This window comes from Austrofundulus limnaeus, unplaced genomic scaffold (genome assembly GCF_001266775.1).
Source record: "Austrofundulus limnaeus strain Quisiro unplaced genomic scaffold, Austrofundulus_limnaeus-1.0 Scaffold852, whole genome shotgun sequence".
Taxonomy (NCBI): Eukaryota; Metazoa; Chordata; class Actinopteri; order Cyprinodontiformes; family Rivulidae; genus Austrofundulus; species Austrofundulus limnaeus.
In genome coordinates this window covers 88,033-101,113 of record NW_013953254.1, presented here as the reverse complement: position 1 = coordinate 101,113, position 13,081 = coordinate 88,033, and the positions used below count along the sequence as shown (strand labels likewise).

Here is a 13,081-nt window from a genome sequence, read left to right as displayed (position 1 = left end):
GAGTTGCCGCCATGCGATTGGCTGATTAGAAATTAAGTGTTAACGAGCAGTTGGACAGGTGTACCTAATAAAGTGGCCGGTGAGTGTATATCAATTTTTGTGATTTTTTTTTTATGGTCAGTTATCTGTGGAATCCGTCTTCGATGGAAGTGACTCCAAAAATGAATCAGTTGTACATTTAAATTGCCTGTGACGTCAATATTTTGTAATAATTGTAAAAACATTTTTGGCTCCATTTTTCCCTCATTTGGACTGGTGGATTGGTGCTGCGTCTGCAGTGATGCAGGCGCTGTACCGGTCTGTCGTAGTGAAGCAAGAGTTGAGCCAGAAGGTGAAGCTCTGGATTTACCAGTTGGTCTACGTTCCTATCCTCATCCATGGTCACGAGCTTTGGGTAGTGACTGAAAGAACGAGATCACGGATACAAGCGGCSGAAATGAGTTTCCTCCACAGGGTGTCTGGGCTCTCCCTTAGAGATAGGGTGAGAAGCTCAGTCATCCAGGAGGGACTCAGAGTAGAGCCGCTGCTCCTCCACGTCGAGAGGAGCCAGATGAGATGGTTCATCTGGTTAGGATGCCTCCTGGACGCCTTCCTGGTGAGGTGTTCCAGGCACGTCCCACTGGGAGGAGGCCCAGAGGAAGACCCAGGACATGATGGAGGGACTATGTTTCTCAGCTGGCCTGGGAACGCCTTGGGATTCCCCCGGACGAGCTGACCCAAGTGTCTGGGGAGAGGGAAGTCTGGGTCTCTCTGCTTAGGCTGCTGCCCCCACAACCCGACCTCGGATAAGCGGCAGAAAACGGACGGACATTTTTGGCAAAATAGCAATGACAAAATGTTGCAGAAATAATTTCACGCTGCTAAGATGAACAGTTGTTGAGATACACACATGTGAAGTAACAGGAAGTGATGTCAAAGGGGAATGTCTGCATGTGAACAGAGTGCTGCTACAACAGCTAACAACACAGACTGTAGAGAAGAATCTGATGTTTCTTTAGATTAGTTTGAGTCTATCAGAGAGGTGAAGAAGAGTTCAAATAATAAATGTTTTAATAAACAAAGAGCAGGAAGTTTTATTTCTTAGAGTTCCCCTTTGATGTCATTTCCTGTTTCACTTTGGCTGAGCCAAGTTCAAAAGAAAATATAACAGTTATGTGACAAAATTGGTAAAATCATGTATTATGCCAAGTTTCTTAAATATAAAATGTTTTCTTTGACTTTTTGTATTTGAAGAAGGTACATGTCACAATGATTACTTCCTGCCAGTTTCATTTAAAACTGTCCAGTGGTTCACAAGGCAGGATTGACTCCAATTCTAACTTTTTCATCAAAGTTTTAGCACAGTGAGCAGCACTTGGAGTAAATGTTGTGATGAATATCAGCTACAACCATTCAAAGTTTTAGCTCAATATAAAATTATGCAATTATAGGATTTTAATTTTTTTAGTTCAGTTGACTGTAGTTATAATCTTGTATCAGGTGACTCCAAATGCTTATCAGTTGCAGATGTACATTCACTGATTACTCTCTGATGTTTCTTTAATATTTGGCCAGTGGTTTATGAGATGTTTTGTTAACAAGCCACTGCACACATGCAGAGATAAAAACATCATCGCTTCTCCTTTCTGCAGTGAACGATAATGAAACAAAACACTTTGAAATGAGGCGAGACTTCAGCTGTGTTTTGAAGCACACAAGAAAGCTCACCATCCTGACCTCCAGAGGACAAACTCGAGTCTGACAATTTAAATTTAGATCAGTTTCATCAATCAACAAAAATCAATGAATACTATTCAGAAGTAAGACACTATACAAATAAACAACCTCAGTCAAATACAACAAGTCAAGATACAACTAGAAGGCCATGAGTTTGACTTCTATGATCCAACTTGGTTTAAAGTGATAGGATATAACAGAACAGAAAGTGGTAAAAAAGCTGTTTTGTTTTTTTTTTACATTTGTTTGTACAAAAGCAAAGGTTATAATAAAAAACAAAGGCGCAACAGGAGGAACTGAAGTAGTAGGGTTGATGCTTATACCAATAAATAATCAGAGCCAAAGGAGACTTTAACCTAAAGTTTTGGATATTAATCACCAAAGTTTGAAGCAAAGAACAACAAAACCCCTCTCCTTACGCTGTCAAAGCAAGCAGCAGTGAGTCCTGTCCCTAAATCTAACATCTCTAAATGAACAAACTGACGTGTGTGGCAACGGCAGCATGTGCAAACTAAATTAAACTCACCACTGGCCCAGCCTCCAGGAGGAAACAGTGTAAACAAACAAGATTTAACCGAGTTTTAAATAACTACCAAACAGACGTAGCACTCGTCCATATTTCACAGGAGAAAAACAAGGATGGTTACAATAACAGCCACTGAGCAAACTGCTCCAATTTCATCATAAATACACTAAAACACTGATAACGTGTCATACTAAACAGGTGAGGGGGGTATCAGGTGTGGGACGTGACCCCAGTCAGTATCTCCAGCTGACTTTAAAGCCAGAGTTTTAAACATATATTCATCTTATGATGGGAAATATTAGTTGTATATGAGCTCTCGCAATGCAACTTCAGTTTCAATGAAGTTGGGACGTTGTGTAAAACTGTTTTTCAACCCTGGTCCTCAAGGCACACTGTTGCCATGCATGTTTTAGAAGTTTCCCTGCTTCGTCACACCTGATTCTTCTTCTTCTTCTTCTTGTGTGGTGTTTTATGGCGGTTGGCAAACAACGGAAGGTGCGCATTACCGCCACCTACTGATATGGCGTGTGGATCAAAATACTTTTCTTTTATGTTGCTTATATTCTTTTTTCTAATTGTTTTTCTAAAAAAAACTTAAAACAATTTATATACTTTTACTTCTGGTTTCTTTTTGTAGTATATTTATTATATTAAATGTTTCTTTGATTTTTCATAATTCTTCTGTCATCCATCTTCTGAGTTGTTCGTATTCCCTGCATACTAAAATGACGTGTTCTATGGTTTCTTCTTGTCCACAGTGCTCACCTGTATCATGTTTTTGGATTTTAACACACCTGATTCAGATGATTGCAGTGCAACAAAAGCCTGTTAATCAGTTGTCAATTGAAATCAGCTGTGTTAAAAGGGAAACATCTAAAACATGCAGGACAGTGTGCCATGAGGACCAGAGTTGAAAAACACTGCTGTAAAACATACATGAAAACAGAAAACTGTTATTTGTAAATAATTTTCAACCTATATTTACTTGAATACACTACAAAGACAAGATATTTAATGTTCAAACAGACAAACTTTAGATTTTTTTAATAGTTTTTTCAAATTTGATGTTGTAACATCCATCCATCTTCTGTAGACGCTTATTCCTTTTAGGGTCACTGGTGCCCATATTCAGCAGTCAATGTGCGAGGGGCGGGGTACACCCTGGACAGGTCCATCACATGGACACATAGAGACAAACAACCATTCAGTGTCTCACTCTCACCTAGGGACAATTTAGAGTTACCAATTAACCTAACAGTCATGTTTTTGGTCTGTGGGAGGAAGCCAGAGTGCCCAGAGAGAACATGCAAACTCTTCCCAGAAAGGTCCCCAGGCTGGGATTTGAACCAGCAGCCTCCTTGTTGAGAGGCATCAGCTCTACCAAGTGAGCCACGCCATGTTGTACATGTTTCATAAAAGCTGGACAGGGGCAACAAAATGACTGGGAAGGTTGAGGATTGCTCAAAAACCACCTATTTGAAGCATTCCACAGGTGAACAGTTTAATCAGAAACAGGTGAGTGTTGTGATTGGGTTTAAAGGGAGCATCCCTGAAAGGCTCAGTTATTTACCACCAAGGATATTGAACAACCGCGTGAGTAAATAATCCAACAGTTCAAGAACAATGTTTCTCAACGTTCATTTGAGGGGGAATTTAGTGATTTCATCATCTAGAGTCCATAATATCAAAAGATTCAGAGAATCTGGACAAATCTCTGCAAGTCAGCAGTAAGGCTGAAAACCAACACTGAGTGTTTGTGACCTTTGACCCCACAGGCAGCTCTGCATTAAAAACCCACATCATTCTGTAACAGACATTATTAGCACATGGGCTCAGGAAGACTTCATAAAACCATTGTCAGTGAACACAGTTCATCTCTACATCTACAAGTTAAAGCTCTATCATGCAAAGACAAAGCCAGATATCAACAACACCCAGAAACACCGCAGACTTCTCTGGACCTGATCTGATCTGAGATGGACTGACTCAAAGAGGAGAAGTGTCCTGAGGTCTGATGAGTCCACAATTCTAATTGTTTTTAGAAACCATGGATGTGGTGTCGTCCTCAAAGAGGAAAAGGACTGTCTGGATTGTTAGCAGTGCAACATTCAAAAGCCAGCCTCTCTGATGATGTTAGTGCCCATGACACGGGTAACTGTCACAACTGTGAAGGCTCCATTTACGCTGAAAGCTACAAACAGGTTTTGGAGCAACAGATGCTGCCATCTAAGCCACATCTTTTTCAGGGACGTCCTGCTGATTTCAGCAAGACAATGAAGACACAATCTGCACGTGTTCCAACAGCGTGGCTTCAGAGTAAAAGAGTGGGGGTACTGGACTGGTCTGCCTGCAGTCCAGACCTGTCTCACATTGAAAATGTGTGGAGCAGTATGAAGCACAAAATACAACAGATGTTGGACTGTTGAACAACAGTTAGTGTCCTCAGTTTACACACATTTATTGAGTGTTGTTAAAAGTAAAGCTGATGTAACACTGATGTAAACATGACCCTGTCAGCCTGTTTGGAACATGTTGCAGGGATCAAATTCAAAATGAGTGAATATTTGCTAAACAAACAATAAAGTTTATCTGTTTGTAGTGTATTCAGTTGAATATACACTCACCGGCCACTTTATTAGATACACCTGTCCAACTGCTCGTTAACACTTAATTTCTAATCAACCAATCACATGGCGGCAACTCAGTGCATTTAGGCATGTAGACATGGTCAAGACAATCTCCTGCAGTTCAAACCGAGCATCAGTATGGGGAAGAAAGGTGATTTGAGTGCCTTTGAACGTRGCATGGTTGTTGGTGCCAGAAGGGCTGGTCTGAGTATTTCAGAAACTGCTGATCTACTGGGATTTTCACVCACAACCATCTCTAGGGTTTACAGAGAATGGTCCGAAAAAGAAAAATCCAGTGAGCGGCAGTCCTGTGAGCAGAAATGCCTTGTTGATGCCAGAGGTCAGAGGAGAATGGGCAGACTGGTTCGAGCTGATAGAAAGGCAACAGTGACTCAAATAACCACCCGTTACAACCAAGGTAGGCAGAAGAGCATCTCTGAACGCACAGTACGTCGAACATTGAGGCAGATGGGCTTCAGCAGCAGAAGACCACATCGGGTTCCACTCCTTTCAGCTAAGAACAGGAAACTGAGGCTACAATTTGCACAAGCTCATCGAAATTGGACAAGAGAAGATTGGAAAAATGTTGCCTGATCTGATGAGTCTTGATTTCTGCTGCGACATTCGGATGGTAGGGTCAGAATTTGGCGTCAACAACATGAAAGCATGGATCCATCCTGCCTTGTATCAACGGTTCAGGCTGCTGGTGGTGGTGTCATGGTGTGGGGAATCTTTTCTTGGCACTCTTTGGGCCCCTTGGTACCAATTGAGCATCGTTGCAACGCCACAGCCTACCTGAGTATTGTTGCTGACCATGTCCATCCCTTTATGACCACAATGTACCCAACATCTGATGGCTACTTTCAGCAGGATAATGCGCCATGTCATAAAGCTGGAATCATCTCAGACTGGTTTCTTGAACATGACAATGAGTTCACTGTACTCAAATGGCCTCCACAGTCACCAGATCTCAATCCAATAGAGAATCTTTGGGATGTGGTGGAACGGGAGATTCGCATCATGGATGTGCAGCCGACAAATCTGCGGCAACTGTGTGATGCCATCATGTCAATATGGACCAAAATCTCTGAGGAATGCTTCCAGCACCTTGTTGAATCTATGCCACGAAGAATTGAGGCAGTTCTGAAGGCAAAAGGGGGTCCAACCCGTTACTAGCGTGGTGTACCTAATAAAGTGGCTGGTGAGTGTATGTTGAAAAGGATTTGCGAATTATTGTATTCTGTTTTTATTTATGTTTTACACAATGTCCCAGCTTCATTAGAATTGGGGTTGTTGGTTGTTGGAGCTCGTGTTGAGGATGACTCACAGCCACTAGCATACCAAATCTGAGCTAATAGTTTGTACATCCGAATGAGCTATTTACAGCCATCTATAGTGTGGTTAGGGATGTGTGTAAATACTTGTTTTTTATTTATTAACCTTTTTTAATCAGGCAAATGACATTAATACCACAAATCTCTTACAAGAGAGGCCTAAGCCTGAAGGCACCCTAACGTTTGGTCTGTGGGAGGAAACCAGAGTACACAGAGAATACACACATTCAAACTCAACAAAGAAAGACCCCAGATCCAAACCCTCAACCTTCTTGCTGTGAATCATCAGTGCTAACCTCTGAGCCATCGTGCTGCTATTGGTTACTTTCTGAGAGTTTCATTAAAATCTATCCACTGGTACATAAGATATTTTACTAACTCAAATAAACACGAGCAAATCTCACCCTTTTGTCTTAGTTGTGTGATGAAAATGAACAATTTGTTGTAAAAGAATTTTAGGACTTTTAGTTATATTATTTACTTCTTAGCACAAAGTTTAATTTATTTCTTCTTTCAGGTGATCATATTAAATATAAACAATTGTTGGGCTAGTGAAGAGTAAGTTTCTTTTTTTCCCCCAAAAAAATCACAAGTTTTAGTTTTGTATAATGTTTGACAGATCGTCGACCAGGCGTAATAGTTTCTTCCAGTTTTCACTGATGGTTCTTGTTGAAGAATGAACCATAAAGTCTCTTCATCTATTATAAACCTATTGAGACTGATATTAGAAAGGAACACACCACTAAACTAAATCGAATCAAATAAAATATAGGTTAGGGTTGGGTGAAATTTGCAAAAACAGTTATGATTAATTGCGGCATTAAACCGATAACGATTGATAGAAGACAGTTGCACTTGCCTGTAGCTGATGTTGTGTTCTTGACCTGTATTTTCTGGCTTTCCTTGTGCTCCAGTTTGTCATTATTTTGGTGGTTAGCATTAGCGTTAGCTGCTCTGTCCTGGCTTCCATGCGCCTGACAGTGATGGTGTGTCACACAAAAATACATCATCATCACATGGCATTAATTGCATTAATTGCAAAAGGGCAAATATTAGTTGTTGACAGTTTTCCTGATGATTAATTGCACACAAAACGATTTTACTTCTTAATGTGATTTCAAAAGAAGCATATTGTTTTTCTTTTTCACCATTTCCGTTTAGCACCGGAGTAGACGGATTTTATTTTGTATTTGTGCTGCAGTCAAGTTTTAAATAGTGGCCATGTTTAAAACTTTCAGTACATCTCTTTCGCACCTTTAATTTCAGAGTGATTGAAACTTGGACCAGAGGTGTCCACTTTAGTGCGGCTCTGTTTAAGTGCAATAGAAGGTGCATTTAAGTCCTTACACGCCACTGCAGACAGGATTTATTGCCTCGATCTGAACTCCGTAACTGAAGGTGACCCAGAACTGAGGAGGTACAGGCTAAGTGCACAGACCGTAGACTGTAGTCACTCTCTTTGGTCTTGTCAAATAATTGGACATGTTTGTGGCTGTGAAACCTCAGTTTTTTGACAAGGAAAACTAATGTTTTCTTAAGCTGATGTATGGGCACCTTTTTCCTTGAGGACTTTGCTTTGGCTTGACTCGAGCCAGAAGAAAAGTTTGTTTTAGTCCATAAATTGCTTTGCTCTAAAGAAAACCACCCAAGCAAAATCCTGGCTATATCCGGTGAAGATTTCCCAAAAACAACAGGAAGTGTGTTATGAAGTGAAGTGGTACCAGTGAGGGAAAGAAATATTAGAGGAGGAATACTACTTATGATTGACTGATGGCACCTTTTACTCCTGTGTTTTTAAACCTTAGTTTGTAGTGCAGCATCGTTTTAGGCTACTCTGAATCCACTCAGCCTCACAGTAAATGTGACACAAGCATCACACATCACTGAACGCCAAACAAATCTTATTCTAGTACTAGAATTTGTATCTTTTATTGTTGTTTTTTTTTTCTGCACTAATTCTGGTGTATAGTGTCACTTATAAGCTGCTACCTCCACACATCTCTCATTAGTAGGTGGAAGGTTTGCAGCTCATGTACAGCACCTCTGGTCATACGTCTCTGTGTCTTCGCTCTTGCTTTGTCCTTGTTGCATCAGATGAGGCTCTGGCTGACCTCTAAGCCCTGTCCCAGAAGTCACCCCCACCCCCACACACACACACACACACACACACACACACACACACACACACACCTCCCCACCTCACATCGGCCACATTCTCACCACATCACACTGATTCATAGGGGAAGACTGTGGTCGGGCAATTAACCAAGCTCCCCGAGCTGTGCCAAACAAAACTTCCTCTGCTGTTTTTACAGCAAAGTTCTTCAAATTCTGCTTTTCATGCATGTGTGGAGTGGAGCTCAACCATCTGACATTGCTTTGTCACTGTCACATGCCTCTCAGGCTGAATACGAAAAAACAAAGTTCACACCGGAGTTTAGGACACAAAAGGAAGAAGTCAGTCGGCGGGGGCGAGCTCTTCATGCCAGATAAACACCAATACAATGCATGAATGAAGGCCTTTTATGAGAACTAATCTCTCAACTCTGATCTGTGTAAGAGGTTCTGTATGTGACGTTAGAACTTAGTGCTTCTGATGATTCTACTCTGCAGTTCTTAAACATGCCTTTTTAGCAGACTGCAGCTTTAAACTTGCATCTGCAGCCGTTAAAATCTCTTCTATGATTTAATGATTCTTTTTTTCCCCATATTGCATGTTAAAGCTGTATTAATCACACACAATTAGATATTTCTGCTTATGTTGGAGACCAGAGAGGGGCGTATTGTGTGTTGTGCACATTAGCCAGATGCTTCTAAATGATTGCATTTGTTGCCTTTTGCTTTCTTGCAGGATGACTAAATAGGCAGCTGTTTACTGACGTGTCACTAAGAAGCTGTTCAGACCTGTTGTTAAATATTCGTCTCCGTTGACTCAACTGCAAAAGGACAGCACTGATTGGTGCCGTTCACACCTGCCAGTTATTATGTACCCCAAAATGTTTACACAACCTGATTTTTGTGACACACTCTGTATGCAACTGTCACACACACACACACACACCAATGTTGTTTCTTTAAAAACTCAGTTCAGAGCCGTTTGAGTTGCATTTTTGTTGGATTATCGTTTAATGAGCCTAACATCCCAACTGTGTGTCACACTGAGAACTGCAACGTTTTAAATGCAACTCCGCTGTGAATGTGACATCTGTGCTGTGGTTTAACCAAGTGAAATGAATGTAACACAACCACGGCAGGTCCAATCAGCCCTAAAACCAACCAGGACTGACTTAAAACTGAAGAGAAACTCACCCATACAACACCACCAAGGGCCACATGATGGTGGTCCTCAAAGGGTCAGTTGTAATTAACTTCAACTTTTTGTGTTTAACCTCAACTAAACATAAAACATCACGTTCCTCGTCTCATTGCTACGACTGAGCACTAAAGAACACTAACTGAGCTCTACCTGGTATTTCCTGCACACAAACAGCTAGGTTTTAACACATCCTCTTATAAACACTGAAAAGTACTACATGTACAACTGACTAAATGTGAAATAAATAATATTACTAAAAGTAAAAGTAAGAGAGTTTTACTCACATATGAGTTGTGGTGAGTAGCTGCCGTCTTCATTTCTGAACTCTCCCATTTTCCTACAGGGAATTCCAACTGGAGGGGGTGTTCCAGTTTAAATTTATGACTTGTAAGTAGGAAATCCACACTTCCCAGTACAATTGGGCTGCAGCAAAAGTGTCTGGAGAAAATGTAGTGAAATGTAAATTTTACACCAGCTGTCGGCTACTTTTGAACTCTGTTCAGCTCCACCTAGTGGTGGCATTTTGTCATTTCATGGGTAAAAGTAATTGACAATTTATCGTCAATGCTAACTTTAAATCAGCACACACTTATTTTAAGACAGTAATACATATTTGAAGCTCTTAGCGGGCCACATAAACTGCAGTAGCAGGCCACATTTGGCCCGTGGGCCTTGAGTTTGACAAATGTGCATAAAATAATGTATTTTTTCATTATCTTTAACTTTTTTCTTATTTTTACCTTAACACGTTCAGGTAATAACTCTGCTGCTTATAAGGAGTCACACCAGTTCAGTGGGGGGTACAGTAACTACTAAATGTAGGCAGATCAACAAAGCAACCATTGTAAAGAAGCCGCCATTGCAGCGGTGGTCTCTGTTTTGTTTTCGATGCATATTGAGGCTATTTAAACTGGTATTTAACTCACTTGATTACAGTCTGACAGTTAAAAACACGCTGAAGAATGAGGTCTGAGCAGGAATTAAACTGCTAACATACATGGCCATTCTTTACAGCTTACTACTCCTCTTCCTCACGTTTAGTGGGCTGTTTTTTTTAGTGCAGATAGAGGTAAAGGAATTTCAACCATCCAATCTGAAGATTTATTTACTAAAAATTCAAAAACAAAAGCTGACATGGCATCAACCGACAGACCAAACAGAAACCAAGTCAGTGTTTTAATCCTTCTTTTATAAAACCTTTGACTTTTTGTTCGTATTCCAGCCAAGTCACAAACCAAACTGCGTCGCTGATAAAACGAGAAAAACAGCATTTCTACTGAACATTTTAAAGCTTTGTTTATTATTGTTGGGTTGTTTTTCCTGTTGAATGAATCGTTGGTCCATGTAGTTTGTCATTAGAAACAGAATCTTCATCCTTTCTTAGATTTTATGTTGAAAACAACACAACCCTTCATTTCCCTCAAAGGAAGCAGGGTCATGTATTTGCTCACTGCCGTACTGGCAGATTTAAAAACGGCAGACGCTCTTCTTCGTGTGATGATGATGCAGGTGCTTGAGCAGCAGAAACCAGGTTTTCTCAGCTGCAGTCATCGTTCAGGTTAAAAAGTCACATCCGTTTGCTGCGTAGGAAGTGCAAACATTGGTTATGAGAGCTTTTGCTGACTAAAGCCAGTTTACTCTGTGAGCTTAGAACACCGTCCACATTTAACTGCTCTCCTCAGCACTTCCAACTAATCCCATAAACAAGTCTGACACGTCGGTGTGTTTTATTTCCCTTCCTCCGCAGGTTAACAACAACGGCCTTGTGTCTTTCCTGAGGGAGGTCTCTCAGTTCACACCTGTGGCGTTTCCGATTGCCGGGGACAGAAGGGTCGTGGCGCCGTTCTGGGCTGACGTGGACAACCGCCGCGCCGGGAGAGTCTTCTACAGAGAGAGCCAGGACCGGTCCATCCTGAGGAGAGCTTCAGGCGACGTCAGGACCTATTTCTCAGAGTTCCCCAACTTCAACGCCACGTGGGTTCTTGTTTCGACGTGGCATCAAGTTACTTTCTTTGGAGGAAACTCAGAAACACCGGTATAAATCCACACTTTACTGTTCCCATGTTGGTGCTGTGCAAAATGTCTGCAAAGATTCCCATTGTGGGACACTTTGACCCTTTGTTTTCACTGACCAGTGCCTGTGTGGAGGATTGTGTAAGACAATAATAACTAAAAGATTTCTGTTTGTTCATACGTATGATATGAAAACAAACATCTAACCTGGTTTGACCTTTTAGAAACAAATCAAATCGGTTGTCCAGATGGACATCATCAAGTGTGAGAGAATCTACCCCTCTGAGATAAAGAAAATAGCAGTCTTGTAGCTGACAGTCTCAAATTAAGCTAGCTGTAGCTACAAATAGTAATAAATCAAGGTGCCAAATGTATTCACACTCATTACTCAGAAGTATAAATACTTATAAATACTTCTGTTGAAGTCAAAGAATCAACTCAGGCTTTTTACTCAAGTAAAAGTGTAAAAGTACTGGTTTTAAAATGAATGACTTAAAGTACAAAAGTAAAAGTAGTTTAAGGAAAAATAAAAAGTAATTATGCTTTTATCCAGTTTTAGCTGCATTTCAGGTGTTTCCAACCAATCGTTCATATTTTTTTTCCGTTTTGGACGATTTTTAGGGGGTTGCTACCTATTAATTATATTTTTTCCAGTTTTAGCTGCTTTTGAGGGATTTTCAACCAATTGGTTGGACAAATGCTCAGTGCCCAACCCCACCTCCCCAAAACCTAGTTGTCTAAAGGCCAGAATGACTGTAATGTTGTATTAAAAGGTTCATGTTGAATAGTTTGGCTTCACTAGTTTCAGCTGCATATCTTCATACGAGGCTACAAACTTCTGATATGTCTGCTGCAGCGTGATGGGATTTGTCACACAGGTGTGACGGATTGAACAAACCAGTGTCAGAATGGTTTATCTTTATACTTCTCTTCCAACCACAAATAAATTCACTGTAGGTATGAGGTGTCATTTGTCTAGGTAGGTTCTGTTTTTTAATTTTTGAATGATGACAAGCTGCAATAAAAACAAGTTGAAATGAAATACTCCTTATATTGTTTAAATGCAAGAAATAGAAAGTACATAACAGCTTGAAAATGTAAGGAGTCCAAAATTGGCTGAAACATTACAAGAAAATGTCTGAAAGCCGAAACACCCACCACTGAAGAATGGATTCGTATTGTACAAGATATTTGTATAATGGAAAACATCACCTTTTCACTGAGGGTTTAAAAAGAGAATTTTTAATTGGTTAGTTTGGTTCCTGCTCTACTGGGTTTTTTTCTTATTTGATTTGTTTTTTGTGCTTCCTAATCATTTCTGGTGCATTTTTGAAAGTTCAAATTCATACATCTGTACTTGTTATGATTTCTGTCTGTGTTAAGTGTTTTTATGTTTTGTTTCTGTCATGTTCATGTTTCCTTCCTCCTGTCTTGCCCTTGCTCCAGCCCCACCTACTCACACCTGATCCTCATGTGTCTCCCTCAGGTGTTTGTTGTTAGTAATTGTTGTCTGTGTATTTAAGCCCAGTCTTGTCACTGTGTCTTTGTC

General features: G+C 40.5%; 1 protein-coding gene across 2 annotated transcripts in view; it reads left to right on the top strand.

Moving 5' to 3' along the window:
- Positions 1–13,081, top strand: part of sned1 (sushi, nidogen and EGF-like domains 1) — a 50,520-nt gene that overhangs the window by 3,359 nt on the left and 34,080 nt on the right. For both annotated transcript variants that reach the window (XM_014029093.1, XM_014029092.1), the window contains exon 2: positions 11,267–11,554. In XM_014029093.1, the coding sequence (XP_013884547.1) occupies positions 11,267–11,554 (288 nt within the window). The remainder of the gene's footprint in view (positions 1–11,266; positions 11,555–13,081) is intronic.